We start from the raw sequence: 15,533 nt of genomic DNA on the forward strand, positions 1-15,533 counted from the left end.
AAACAGACCTAAAGAATGGAAGAAATACCTATGTCTATGTTGTTTTATTATCTTTTTGTGAATTAATTGAAGAATATATATGTGAGTATTTAAACATGTGATATTTGAGGAGAAGATTTCTGATGTCTGTCTGGATGTATTTTGTTCTGTAAGAAGAAGAAAGAAGAAAACAAATATATAGATAATATGCATGCTGTGTAGTCTTGACTGCTTGTAAAAGAAAAGGGGACAAAAATATCAAAAATATCAATCGCAATTGCTCATTCAATGTGAGATTCATGAGACAGCCGAAAGACCGCGAGAAATTGCACCGTTGATTGATAAGTCTTTTAGTTTTTTTACTGCGTTTCGAATGTTAATGTGGAAGATCTGCGAGCCAATCGCAGCCGCGCCGATCCGTGATTGGCTCGCGGGAGGTCACAGCCTAGCGTGGTGGCCCCGCCCCGACTGGCTTGATATGGGAATTTCGTGGCGCCAGTCGCATCAGAGTCACAGTAACTAACAGACACATTTCATTAATGACCGACCGTCTGAGTCAGTGCCACACGGATCAGGACGCTGTGTGTGTGTGTGTGTGTGTGTGTGTGTGTGTGTTGCTGTCAGCTGATCGCGGTATAGAGACATTTCAACAGGTATTGCAGAGGAAACATTTCATGGACTATGTTGTTGTTATCGGAACGCAGTGGTTGTATGGGACACTGAGGCTATTGTGTATCTAGGCTTTTTAAACATCTTTTTACTTTTTAAGGTCAGGAACAGTCCTGTGTCTATATATTATATTCCAAAGGCCTTCGACAACCATATGATTGAATGAACATCCAAAGGACACATTTGATTTTAATGGAACTATAACAAGAGCTGGACCTATACGACGCGACAACGTTTGCATTGATTTATTTTTTTTGTAACATTTTTTGTTTTGTTTTTCGTGTCATTGCAGGTGGCCTAATTAACGACAGAAGAGGACAGGACACCAGCCACCAGATTTTGGGATTCGCTTTTCTCAGCAGGACATTATTTCTGGACAGTAAAAAAAATAATAATCGGGGAACCCCCTGCATCCCAAAATTAACATTAATTTGGTGCGCGCAAAAAAAAGTGTAATAGCAGCGTAATAACCGATTCAGAATTACGGAGACACACTACGACAGCCTGGCCATGGAGGTGGCAGCAGCCGACCAGTCTCGGTGGATGGCCCACCACCACGCCGTGCTGAACGGCCAGCACCCGGACTCTGTCTCGCATCACCACGGCCTGAGCCACAACTACATGGAGCCCATGGCCCCCCTGTTGCCGCAGGACGAGGTGGACATGTTTTTGAACCACTTGGACTCGCAAGGGAACCCGTACTATACCAACTCCCGGGCCAGGGTCACGTACAGCCAAGCACATGGTAAGATGATGATGTGATATTATATTATTATTCTCCTTTTTATTTCTCTCTCTCTCTCCTCCGATGCCAGTAAGGGACGATCTGACACTGATAATTCAGTGTAATATTTCTAGTATAGCCTGGCTATTTGAAAGCCTTTCATGGCGAGATTAAAAAATCAACAAGACAACACTGTAACAATATTAAACATACGTGTGTGTGTGTGTGTGTGTGTGTGTGTGTGTGTGTGTGTGTGTGTGTGTGTGTGTGTGTGTGTGTGTGTGTCTGATAGGCTATTGTAATTGTAGTGTTAGCCTATACAGGCTATATTATAGTGGGATTGTGTAAATTGGTAACAGTATCAACAATATTCTGCTATGGTGTTTCAGACCTGTATACGTGCTGACTGCACCGCAATGCAATGCAAGAATCATAAAAGGAATTTCTAGCAAATGACAGAGAGAGGAAAGGGAAGTATGTCATTTAACCCCTGTCCGTTGGGGCAGGGGGTCTGGAGAGAGAGAGAGAGAGAGAGGGAGAGAGAGAGAGGCACTTCCCGGATATAAAATAAAAACCTCAAATGTACTAATAACAATCTGTAGTCAGACATCTACGGCCGATGAACAGATAGCGTATAGGGCTAGAGAAGCTGAGAGAAGCTGTTTTATTGTGCACTTTCTGCAGCCTTCTTTTAGGCCTGCATTTCATGCTATATTTTCGTTAGTGGCTACGTATGGACTATCCTACTTTTAGGCTATGAGAAATATATTTTTTATTTAATTATAGGCCCTATACGTGTATTAATCAATTGGCTATTCCAAAGACCTTTAATCATTTTATCACATCTTGCGCTGATAATACTCAATGTCGGACTTGAGTTTGGAATACTCAACAGGTGAGGACTATAGTAGTAGGCTAATGCTGACAGCTTGCTGTTGGCTATTTGTGCGGAAAAACGTGCAAAAACTAAAATAATACACATAGGCTAAACACCGAACGCTTTTGCTTTTTCAGCTCGCCTCACTGGGAACCAGGTCTGCCGGCCTCACCTCATCCACAGCCCCGGCATTCCGTGGCTGGACCCGGGCAAAGCAGCGCTGTCCGCCCACCACCACAACGCCTGGGCGGTCAGCCACTTCTCCAAGCCCGGCCTGCATCCCGCCAGCTCCGGCTACCCGTGCAGCGGCTCCTCCAGCTCGGCGCCCGTCTCCTCGCTCACGCCGTCGTCCCACTCCAGCCCGCACCTCTACAGCTTCCCCCCGACGCCCCCCAAGGACGTGTCCCCGGACCCCGGCCCCACGTCGCCGACCTCCACCTCGACGCGGATCATGGGGGACGAGAAGGACTCGCTCAAGTACCAGGTCGGCGGGCCGCTGGCGGACGGCATGAAAATGGAGAGCTGCAGCCCGCTCCGCAGCAGCCTCGCCTCGATGAACGCCCAGACGCCGGCCACGCACCACCCGATCCCCACCTACCCGAGCTACCCGCTCCACGCGCCCCACGAGTACAGCGGCAGCCTGTTCCACCCGGGGTCCCTGCTGGGGGGGTCCGCGTCCAGCTTCACGCCCAAGTGTAAAAGCAAAGCCCGATCGTGCTCAGGTGAGTTTCACATGTCTCTATTTAGCTAAACAGATCCAGGCTATATTCTCTCTCAAAATGTGAACACAGGCCTAACGTTACTTGGACTTTTAATTGGTGCAAAAATATAGGCTAAATGAACCTGTAAAGGTTTTATTTCGTTAAAAAAACAATGATTAGTCGACCGTTCTTCTAACGGGTCACATTATAATATGAAAAGGGTGATACTTTCAGGTTATTTTTGCCCGCGGCGCTCTCTTGTCTCCAAACGTGTTCCAGCGACTCTTATCTTTACCCCATCTCACCCACAACACACACACACACACACACACACACACACTTGAAGGGTCACTTGCGTGAGGAATTTAAGGACTAATCAGGGTCAACCATCCACTAATGTACATGTTGGGGACCAGTTTGAACACGACTGAACTTTTTTTAATTTAAAAGTGGCGGCAATCATTCGGTCTGTGTGTTTTTTTTATGGAGAATTTTATTTTGACCCCAGAAGTATGTTCTGCATGGACCAATTCTTACAACGTTATAAGACATGTTTAGCCCACGTAGTTGTTGTAGGCTAAATCAGTGGTTCTCAAAGTTGATTTCAGGGTCTAAATTGACCCTTACAAGTATGTAACTCGGACAGTGTACAAATGGAACCAAATGGACCCTCACGGGTCCATTTGGTTCCATTTGTACACTGTCAGAGTAACGAGTTAAGGAGAGACCTTGAAATGTAAAAGTTCGAGAAAGGCTAAATGGATGCTGCTTTGCTTCGTGCCCTCGAATTGTTTTTCTTTTAGACGTAGCCCTTTATTATTGGGCTTTAGAAAAATGCAGGAGTCACGACGCGCTGGCTCCTGCCATATCCTGTATACCTCAGACTGAACAAATCACGACCTCACCCCCCCCCTCCCCTCCACCCCCCCCCCCTTTACTGCGCTCCCCCAATACTAACAAAGCCCCGTCGGGACGGAGGCAGCGTCACAGACGGCAGAGCCCTGCTGTTTGTGTGTTTAAGCATGGCCTTGGCCCATAGTGCAGTGAGATGGCGTCGTAAGGGGTGGAATCCAAGACAGTCCACGATGGGCTCTCGCCTTCTACTAAGAATGATAAATATAACAACAATACTGATGCAAGTGTGGGCCTATACACATAATTTCTAGGTTTAGCCCTAGTATATTGGATCAATTAAGGATTATAAGAGAGTGATATGTGTGGAGGGGATTCTGGCTAGAGGCCATGTTTGTAATGAAAAACTCCACCTCTGGTCATTTTCTCAGTAATCGTTCCTGATTGTGGCTGTAATAGAGCATGTGGAATATTATTCCATTCCATTAATATGCAGATATTTGAAACACAGCTCAGACCATGGGGGCACTGTAATTTTTTCTCCTAGCAATGTTAACCTTTTTAAACAACTATTTGTGATACTTTTTTGATAGAGTTATTGTGAAAGGGTTTGACAGGACACACGCAGTGGCCAATGAATGCAGATCACGCCCCATGTAGAGGTGTCTAATTCTGAGTATCCGTCTCATTATTCCAATGCCTTTTTATACCTGATACCTCATGCTGTTTGTGAGCAAAGTGAATGCTAGCTATTGTAACAGAGAAATGTTACACAGTGACATTTAAAAGAAGCTTGGCTGGGGCTTTAAGCCTGAATCACTAACACAAACATATTGGCCGGGCCATTAAAAGAGGCTCTTATCTATCAGAGCCCGATGTTCAGCGCCCGGTAACAGTGATTGATTGTTGTATTAAATGCCACAATGACATTTTAGCTGTCAGCACATACCTTACAGCAGTGCGGTTTCCTGTTGAACTAACCTCAAACCAGATCTCCCAAGCTCACCTATACTGCCCCCATGTTCTCTGAAAAGAAAGGCCTCCACAAACCCCAAACCCAACTCCCTCTTCTCTCCTTCACCTGCCATCTTCTAGCTGTACTCATTTCCACCTTAAAAAACACTGCGCAATGCCGTGCTCACTTGAGGTGCTAATGATCTTGCATATTTAGTTACTTCTACATAGCTGGACTTGTGAAATAGTGATGGGAGGTTATACAGTAACAAGGGCTGAGGCAGACCTCAGCGCATACTTCAAAAGGAGCCCATGCTATTGTTCAGATTCCATTTGTGAGTTAGGGTGGGACTGTGGGTGTCTCCTGACATTATAATAGGAATAATGAGATGATGCTCCAGGGAGAGAGAGTAGGGGACACATGAATTAAATGAATTCGTTTAGCCGCAGCCCGGCTGCATGAACTCAGTCAAACCTGCTTGGGAGAGAGAGAGGAGTGAAGAGCAGTGTGGGAATACCTACTGATTTTCATGCAGCTTATAATGGTAACATGGGTGAAAAGGCATGGACCCCCGATATCCACAACAATGGAGCTGCAAGTCTGGTTGTTGCACAGGCCTGGTCACTGGCGGTGTCGATTTGAAAGATATTTTGATACCATGAGGAGTATAGCCGGGAGAATTGCATGCTACCTTTTCATCGGAGACGGCACATTTAATACCACCACAACACACACACACACACACTTATGTTTCCTCTTGTGGGTGCCCACTGCGCTGATGAATAATGCAGGCCTAATTTGATGGCATGTCTCATTCATCTCGTTGGACACCTCTGGACACGTTCTGGCTGTCTCTGGTCTCCCCGCTGTAGATCAGCTTACACGGAGGTGTCTGTGTCCACAGTCCAACCTGCAACCAAGCAGCACCAGAGACAGGCATATAGACAACACGGCCCGGGCCAACGCCACCTGTCCTGTGCTTTAATCTAGACATCGTGAGGGCGTGTGCGCGTTTCCAAACGAGCGATGACTTCATATTACAGTGTTAATGAAGGGTGGTCGTCTTTAATACATGGGTATTAATACATCACGGTTGCCTGATTCAGGCCGGACAGCTGCTGCTGCTGCACGCAGTCCATATTATTATCATGCATAGCTCCTTGCAGCATTCAGGGTGGTGAAATGTTTAATTATATAAATTTCCCTGTGTCTTCCCCCCCTTCTTGAACTATACGCAGAGGGTCGAGAGTGCGTCAACTGCGGTGCCACCTCCACCCCCCTGTGGCGACGGGACGGCACGGGCCACTACCTGTGCAACGCCTGCGGACTGTACCACAAGATGAACGGGCAGAACAGGCCACTCATCAAGCCCAAACGCAGACTGGTGAGTCCCAAGAAGGCGCGCTCCCCCCTCCCCTTGCCCTTTCACATCTGAGAGAGAGGGCTATACCAAAATGATGTGAGCACAAAGCAGTTGCCGGCAGAACAATTCCAGGAAAGTTATATTTTCCCTATGATCTTCCTGGAATTGTTTGTGCCTCTCACCCCCCGGTGATCCCCCTCCACGGCCTGTTACAATACTGCTACTATTGCCATTGTTCCCGCTATCATTATTGCTGCTACTTCTGATACTGTTACTGATACCAATGCCCATGCTGCTTCTGTTAGCACCGTGTGTCTCTGAGAGTGTGTGTGTGTGTGTGTGTGTGTGTGCAAATGGAACCAAGTGGACCTGTGAAGGGTCTTGTTACCCCAGGATGTGACTTGACTGACACGGTTTTGCACTGTGTTGTCACTTTATGGGGCGTGTGTGTGTGTGTGTGTATCACGAGAAACCAAGGAAAAGGCACATTATTTTTGCCCTTCTAGTGTTCAACTGATTTTGAGCCATTAAATCATCATCAGTTGGTGTTCTTGATTGGGGCACTGCATGTGGTTTATAGGCACCATTTGTTGTTATTAAATGTTCTCAAAGGAAAGAACATTTAGAACATGTATTTTTAACTGTTGTTTTTGGAGTGACCTATAAGAGTTGTGGCTGTTTTTAAATTTTGTATTTATTTAACCTGAACAAAAATAGTGTAGTGTAGTCTTTCCTTACTTCTAAAGGTCGCTCTGGAATATAATATAATAACATTGGATGAATCAAATTAGTCTCTCAATTATGAAACCACATGGGTGACTATAATATTCACTCATTATACTGTATCATGTGTGTTATATGATATGCTATTTAAAATAAATATCACTCATTTCTCAACTCTGAATGAGTTTAGAGACACAATTTTAAGCTATTGGCCAACCAATGACCACCAATGATTGAAAAAAAAAATAGAGGAAAAAAGCTGTATCACTATCTTGCCTGCAGTATACAATTTTAATTTTTAGTACATTTTGCAAATCAAGTTTAGTTTTAACAAGTAAAAATGATTTTTTTTTCAGCTAGACCCAGCTTAATATATAGCCTATCTATAGGCCTACTACTTGGGCCATAATGTGATTGATTCTAATTTATTCTCTCATCATTTTTGACCTGCCAACTCAAGAGGTGATATTTGACTATACAGTGACAGATATTTCGGATGGGGAAACAGAATGGGGAATGGCTAAATGAAATCTTATGCATTTTTCTTCCTTGACTGCCTATAGCAAGCAGCCTAGGAGGCTAAGTCCATTAAAAAAAGGCCTACATTTTTCCATGAGTCGGCCGGTGGCTGAGGCTTTGCATTTTCGGCTCAAGTGTTTTCAGTGTTCTGTTCAAAGGGCACCCAGTTGTTTCCTATCCGGATATCTGCCTGGTCCAGATAAGGAAGCCAGGCTGCCGGGTGTTTCCTCTGCATGTTCAGTGTGTGTGCGACTGTGTGTGTGTGTGTGTGTGTGTGTGTGTGTGTGTGTGTGTGTGTGTGTGTGTGTGACTCTCTGACATATTACTGTAAAGCGATTATCACAACACTGTAGCACCCAGTTATGTGTGAAGAGAGAGAACGTGCAGGAGGGGCGGGGTGGATGGTGATGGCGCGGTAGGGATTGGAAAAATAACTGGATTTATGTTCGTTCGTGTCGTGTTGTTTGTCATGCTGCTCAGCAGCTCGGCGGGCAGTGGCACCATCTCTATGCGACGTTGTTTTTGTTGTTGTCTTTTATTTTTATTTGCATAATAGTCTTGGGGTTGTTGCCGTCAAGGTTGTTAGGCTATTTCAACAGCATGGGAGAGAGGAGAGTGCACCTGAAATTAATTAAAACACAAATAAAAGCATGTGCTGCTTACATTGCCTGCCTGGGCCTGGGGCTTATTGCATGTAAAGCTAATGTTTCTTATTATGTGTGAAGAATTGATCCGTAATGGACACAAAGGCGCATTGATGCCAGACAGGGCACCATATATGGTCTATACGCATCGCATCGTGGACCGTTAGATTCCCCTAGACCACGCTCGCTGCAGACCTGTATTGATTAACGTAGAACCTTCCCAAACTTTTTAGCTTGTAGATCTGCTATTTTCACTAGTTTGGGTCCCAAACTAGTGAAAATAGCAGATCTAGCTCACAACGTGTCACTGTGTTGTGAGCTTGTAGATCTGCTATTTTGACTATTTTTAAACGTCTTTAAAATATTTATCGAAATTATTGGAAATTATTATTATTTATGAACTACTTTTGAAAAATGTTTTGTTAAAACTTTTTAAAAACCTTTTGAAACAATTATTTATTTATTTTAATTTAGAGAAACGGAAAAGAAGGGGATATTTTACTCGCGACCCATAAAAATGTAGTCCGCGACCCAAACATGGGTCCCGACCTACTGTTTAGGGAACAGTGATGTAGATTGTAGACAATCAAGACCTCCTCCCCAGTTTACATGTATTTTAAATGAATGAAATGTGACTTATATCGACAGGCTTTAGACGGGATGAAACGGGACGTTTTGTATAAAGATACAATGTAGCCTCTCCATCCATCCATTGAAGAGATTATCGCGCAAATTGGAAAATTTGATCTGTGACTTCAAGTAGGGCTATAAATTCCGGTATAAGCGCAATTAATTCAATAGAGGACTTTTAAATAATTTCATCAGTCTAACTGGCGCTTGCTTTGATGTTATATAATTATACAGTTGCGTTCTGATGCATGCGGTCAAAGTTGAAATATCCGCGATGCTTTCACTAATAATAGCCGAGAGATTTTTTTTTAGATGAATTGAATACACATGCATGGACCCCAATGGAAACAAGCCATAGTGCTCTCTTGGGTTCAATCCTTTTAGCAGACCTTGTATATAGAACTGTACTTTCTGTGCTTTTGTGGGGCAAACGGTTAAGTATAGGCTATTCAATTAATCAATCAATCAATCATCCAAACCGTTTTTTCCCCCCCAACTCCTGAAAAAGTCGTTGTCTCTCCAGCGATCCCTAGAATGTATTTTGATTAGGCTGCGTATAGCCTCCCTAAAAAACATAAATATTAAACGTCTATACGCCTATTAAAAACAACTAAATGGGTCATGGTAGTCAGTATCAGAAATCGTATTTGTGTCAAGTTGAGTGTCCGGTCCGACCTCCTCTCTTGCATTATCGAAATAAGCATGTGAATGGCCTTTTATTCATTAGGTTTATATGCATTTTGTTTTCTCTCTCTCCTTCAGTCCGCTGCTAGACGTGCTGGCACCTGCTGCGCGAACTGCCAGACCACCACGACCACTCTATGGAGACGCAACGGCAATGGCGACCCCGTGTGCAATGCCTGCGGCCTGTACTTCAAACTGCACAATGTAAGTAGCCTACTCAGTGATGGAAGAAAGTACTCAGATATTTTACTTAAGTAAAAGTAGCAATACCACAACATAAAAAAATACTCTGTTACAAGTGAAAGGCCTGTGTTCAAAATGTTACTTGAGTAAAAGTAAAAAAGTATTGGCATCAAAATATACTTAAAGTACCAAAAGTAAAAGTACTCATTATGCAGAATGTCCCATTTCAAGTTTTCAAATGTTGCATCGTGAGCTTGTAGAGCTGCTATTTATTTAGAAATAATATTTGCCTCTGAGATGTAGTGGAGCAGAAGTAAAAGTACAGAAATTTGGAAATACTGCAAAGTAAAAAAATACCTCAACATTTTATACTACTACCACAATATAGAAATACTCTGTTACAATTCAAAATTCGACTATAGAGTAAAAAAACAAAAAAAACAATACATCTATATACTTTCAGTACCAAAGTAAAACTAGGCTTACCAAAAAATAGAATAAAAAATAATCATACTTTGTGTAGAAGATCTGCAAGGTCACACAACATGTCGCATTGCGTTGTGAGCTTGCAGATCTGCTATTTTCGAATAGAAAGGTATAAAATAGGACTTTAAGTGGTTAATGTATGTTTTGTATTAAGAATCTAAATCCACTAAGTAACTATAAAGCTGTCAAATAATTGTAGTGGGAGTAAAAAAGTACAATATTTGCCTCTGAGATGTATTAGTGGAGTAGAAGTATAAAGTATATGAAAAAATTAGAAAGTACCTCAAAATACTTGAGTAAATATACTTAGTTACAGTCCACCGCACGTTAAAGTGCAGAGGGTTGTGGGGGGTGGGGAGGGGGGGTGGGTGAGCTGGTCAAGGGGGCGGACAGCTCGCATCGATTTAGGAGCAGCGAGACAGAGACTGTGGACACAAAGCCTGCTCACCCTGTCAAGCAGAAACCGACTGGTCGTTTTTTTTTCACCCTTTTTATTAAACCATCTTGGTATCAATGGGGGGCGTTGCTCCCCGGAGAGGCTGGAGGGGTGGGACTGTCATTCAGTGTGTAACGGCGTCGGTTACAACTGATGCTAACGGGTCCCTTTCAGCCGCCCCGGCCGGCGTGGCTTCTATCCATCCCACCATGTATTCATATCGACTAGAGGGGGTTCAAAGGACCTGAAATGAGACAAAAGCGACAAAATCACTGGTGCCCTGCGTTTTAACGTGGCTATATATGTAAATCGGCTTTACAACATTTATTGCCTTTTTTTTGATGGTGGTGTATTATAGGCTAGAGACAATTTACGATACCGCAGTATAGGCCTTCCTAGGAAGTATTTAAGGCTATATATTGAAACATTTTCAAGTACTCTCATATTTATTTAACAACTTAAACCCCTATATATACTTAGTTGACTGGATGTCCCTCAGGGGCCTATAGTATAGACATCCTAGGCCCCCTAATTCTTTCCCTCTATAGTCTACACCAAGTATCCTTGCCGAAAATAGCCGATCTACAATGCGTTAGATCTGCAATTTCTTTTGGGACAAATGATCACCCCAGAATAGGGTTCAATTGGTTAATAACAGGAACTTAAGACATAATGAGAGTCGTGTTATTATACGCCTGTCTGTGTAAAGTTAATGTACCGTCTGGTTTCGTGTGGGCTTGTCTTTAACAAACGCTATTTTCTCTCCCCCGTCCAGGTCAACCGGCCCCTGACCATGAAGAAAGAAGGCATACAGACGCGCAACCGCAAGATGTCCAGCAAGTCCAAGCGGAGCAAGCGCGCGGGCGACGGCTTCGACGAGCTGTCCAAGTGCATGCACGACAAGTCCTCGCCCTTCGGCGGCGGCCCGCCGGGCCTCGGCAGCCACATGGCCCACATGGGTCACCTGACCCCCTTCAGCCACTCGGGACACATGCTGCCCACCCCCACGCCCATCCACCCGTCGTTCGGTCACCCCCACCACCACCACTCTGGCCGCTCGCCAGTCTGGGCCGAACCCCACTGAAGCACCGTTCGTCGTTTCTCTCTCCCCTCTATACACCCCACGCAGCACAGCGCCCTCCATCCACAGAGCCCCCCCCGGCCCGGCCCGGCCCGGCCCACCATATTGCCACCAACACCACTTTAATGGTTGAGCTGAGCTGACTTGGTTGCCTCATGTACAGCAGTTGAAGGGGGGAGGAGGAGGAGGGGGGGTGGACTCTCAAGTTGGATGCCATGTTTGACGGCTGTGCCCCCGAACAAGAACCTTTTGCTCACGGACAGAACGGGGGCCGACAGAGAGAGTGCAGTGCGTCATACAGGACTCTGTTAAAGAGCACAGTGTGAAATTGTAAGAAGGGAGTTGTAAGAAGGTCCTTGGAGGACTGAGGCTGGCAAGGAGGGACGCTGTTCGGGTTTTTTTTTTTTGTTGCTTATTTTTACTATGTCACTTTGGTACCCACCTCTTCTTGACCCTGCAGCAGGAAACTCACGAGAGGTCTTAAAAGAACCACTTTCGTTCACCTCCAGATTAACTCGTCACATGCCGAGATGCGTTGCCGTGCCGTGTGCATGCCCTCTGGTTGCCAGGTCGGTCGGTGTGTGTGTGTGGACGGACAGAATGTTCAGCGGGGCAAAGTTTCAGAAAGCAAGCAGCTGATCTCGTGCTCCATATGCGTCCGTGCGCCCTCAGTTACGTACCAGACAGAACCCAGACTACATTACCCACAAACCACTGCTCCCTTTCACATGCTGGATTGTACAACCCCACAATGTTCACCTGTTTTTAATAATGGACTTTTCTGGAAAAAAGACGCAAGTAAATAGAGTGTTTATAAACGCTTAATTGCTATTATTGTTGTTATATTTGATGTAATAATTATTGCTACGATAATTTATTTTCACTCTTAAAGCTTTCGTCAAAGACACATGGAACCTGTTATAATTTTAATTTCATGGTTATTATGTAAAGAAAAAACACTGACCTATCTTAGATGAAATGTTGTCCCTGAGCTGTACCTTTTTATCGTTTTTCCATCTCACAAAAATAAAGGAAATAAAGTTTAATATTAAAGTATGAAATGATGTGTCTGTCTCATTAGTTTAGCCCGCCCCTCCCCCCTCTCTCTCTCTCTTTAGTTACATGCATGCACACCAACACACACACACACACACACACACACACACACACACACACACACACACACACACACACACACACACACACACACACACACACACACACACAGAGAGAGAGAGATCACAAGGATCAGACACAAAACTCTTGTTTTAATGAAGAGGTCCCCGTAGTTAAAATGGTAAGTGATATCAGATGTATTAAGCGCATGCAGCGCTGTGATCCCTAAAGCGTGGTAAATGTAGTGGATCGGGGCCCCTCCCCTATCTCTGGGTGCAGCAGCAGAGAGAAGGGCCCTTTGTGGAGCCGATCGAGGCCCCAGGCTGGACCACTGTGGAGCCCAGACAGCAGGCTCCAAAGTCAGGGTGAGCAGAGGGCTCCCGAGTCACACACACACGCACACACGCGCGCGCGCACACACACACACACACGCACGCACGCACACACACACACACACACACACACACACACACACACACACACACACACACACACACACACACACACACACACACACACACACACACACACATGCACCTTTGCTTAATACTCGGACAAGGATCAAATGCACGCATGTACACATGCAAGCATGCACGCACGCACGCACGCACGCACGCACGCACGCACGCACGCACGCACGCACGCACGCACGCACGCACGCACGCACGCACGCACGCACGCACGCACGCACGCACGCACACATACACACATACACACACACACACACACAAACCCGGTCACCCATGCTCTTTTTTTTCTTCTTGCTCGACACAAACATTCTAGATCACGGTTACAGTAAAAATAAAAACCTGAAGGGTGCACGTGTTGAAATCAATTCAAACTGTGGCAAAGTGGATACATTGTATCCATTTGTAACTCTGAGAGTGTAACAAACGTAACCAAATGGACCCTTGCGGGTCAATTCAAACTGTGGTAAAGTGGATACATTTTATCCATTTGTAACTCTGAGAGTGTAACAAACATAACCAAATGGACCCGTTAGGTTATGTTTGTTGCACTCTCAGAGTTAAATCAATGCTGAGACTTTTCTTTTAACGTGCGTGTGTGTCCTGCATGCATGTGTCTCCGTCTGGGCCGTAGTGACTGGAGTGAGAGGAAGGACAAGCGGGGTCTTTAGTGGGAGAGAGAGAGAGGAGGAAGGAAAGGCAATCAAGCAACCCATGAGCAAACACGTGGGGGGCTGTTTGGACCCCTCGTGCACAGATGTGCACACAGCTGAGGACATCAGGAAGCAGGCTTTGACTCCCGCCCCCCCCCACCCCACCCCACTCCCCCCCTCTCTCTCTCTCTCTCTCTGGCTCTCTCCATTTGTTTTGCACTTTCATTTGTTTCTCTCAACTGTTCTTTCAACTCTCCCATGTCTTATATATATATATATATATTCTATGTCGTTTATGCTCCTTTTCTCTCTCTGTCTCCCTCTGTCTCCCTCTCTCTCTCTCTCTCTCTCTCTCTCTCTCTCTCTCCCCCCTCCGGACCATTACAGTAAAGTATAGGAACTTTGGGGGGAAACTTAGAACAGAGCCAGGTCGCTAATGAGTCTGCTCGATTATAGGGCCAATTTCAGGTCATCGTCACAGAGCGCTTGCACTGCCCCTCACACACACACACACACACACACACACACACACACACACACACACACACACACACACACACACACACACACACACACACACACACACACACACACACACACACACACACACACACACACACACACACACACACACACACACACACACACACACCCAGAGGACAAACCCGGTCCGACTATAGGACCAGTATACCAACCCCTCCCTGAACCCTCCACCACCCTGTCCCACAACATCTGCTGGCTTTCCACAGAGGGGCTCGACCGTTTTGAAACAGGCCGATAATATTTATCCACAGACTTAGATTATAGGCGGGTGCTATTTCATTAGTCGTTTTGACTGGAACATCCCGGGCCCGGCCGGCCGCGGTAGCACACGTTTATTAACCCATTAAGGGAACGCATCATTTTTATATTTCTTTGGATATTCAAAAATAGCAGATATATAAGCTCATAGCGCTGCATCCAGTGCCACACTATGAGCTTGTATATCTGCTATTTTTTGAAAAATCGTGAAAATGTGTGTATATTTTTTTCAAGCGAACATTTTTAACTCAAATCTTTGCTTCTGGGGGATTCTACAAATGTCTTCTAAATCCTAAAAAAAAGGTTTAAAAGTATTTTGCTATATATATCAGTGGTTCTCAAACTTTTTCATGTCAAGGACACTGCTCAGTATTTTTCTGTGTATAATGCTCAGCTGCCAATAGACAGTCTAGCTAGACAGTCAGTCTAGCCGTGTGTATCACGGTGTTTATTTATACATTTGTACCTCAAAGAGTGTATAAAATATAATCTAATGTACCCTTAACAGAGCTGGTTCTCAAAGTGGTGTCTGTGGACCCCCCATCAGGGCTCCTTGAGGGGGGGTTCCAGAGGGTCCCCAGCAACGCATCGTTGTGAGCTTGTAGATAATGCTATTTTCATTTTTTTTTTTACAAATCGTCTCTTGGCACAACGGGGCCCCATATGGCCATGCACATATCAATTTGGGGGTCTTTTACATAAGAGTATTTCAGAACAACACAGCATTGCCGGTCCATTTGGTTACATTTGTAAACTCTCTTAACCCATTGAGACCTGAAGCCGATTCTACATGTCTCCTAAATCTCAACAGTTTTCTGAAAAACGTTTGTTTCTATATCACTGCTGCTCAATCTTTTTCATGTCAAGGACCCCCAAAATGATATGTATTTGGCCGCGGACCCCCATCAAAATATTTTGTTCCAGGGACCCCCCAGAAGCAAAGATTTGAGTTAAAAATGTTCGCTTTAAAAATATATATATTCAAAGATT

The 15,533-nt window shown here is 44.9% G+C and overlaps 1 protein-coding gene across 3 annotated transcripts in view; it reads left to right on the forward strand.

The window, feature by feature from the left end:
- gata2a (GATA binding protein 2a) overlaps positions 1-12,567 on the forward strand; it is an 18,768-nt gene extending 6,201 nt beyond the window's left edge. Inside the window, exons 1-6 of one of the 3 annotated variants that reach the window (XM_080424327.1) lie at positions 475-632; positions 941-1,393; positions 2,387-2,970; positions 5,983-6,141; positions 9,399-9,524; positions 11,201-12,567. In XM_080424327.1, coding sequence (XP_080280453.1) covers positions 1,159-1,393; positions 2,387-2,970; positions 5,983-6,141; positions 9,399-9,524; positions 11,201-11,509 — 1,413 coding nt within the window. In that variant the 5' untranslated portion in view covers positions 475-632; positions 941-1,158 and the 3' untranslated portion in view covers positions 11,510-12,567. Of the gene's footprint in view, positions 1-474; positions 1,394-2,386; positions 2,972-5,982; positions 6,142-9,398; positions 9,525-11,200 lie in introns of those variants that run through there. The other 2 variants (XM_080424326.1, XM_080424328.1) reach the window with 2 other exon arrangements.
- Positions 12,568-15,533: the final 2,966 nt, after the last annotated feature.

This window comes from Gymnoscopelus braueri (genome assembly GCF_963280865.1).
Source record: "Gymnoscopelus braueri genome assembly, chromosome: 3".
NCBI lineage: Eukaryota > Metazoa > Chordata > Actinopteri > Myctophiformes > Myctophidae > Gymnoscopelus > Gymnoscopelus braueri.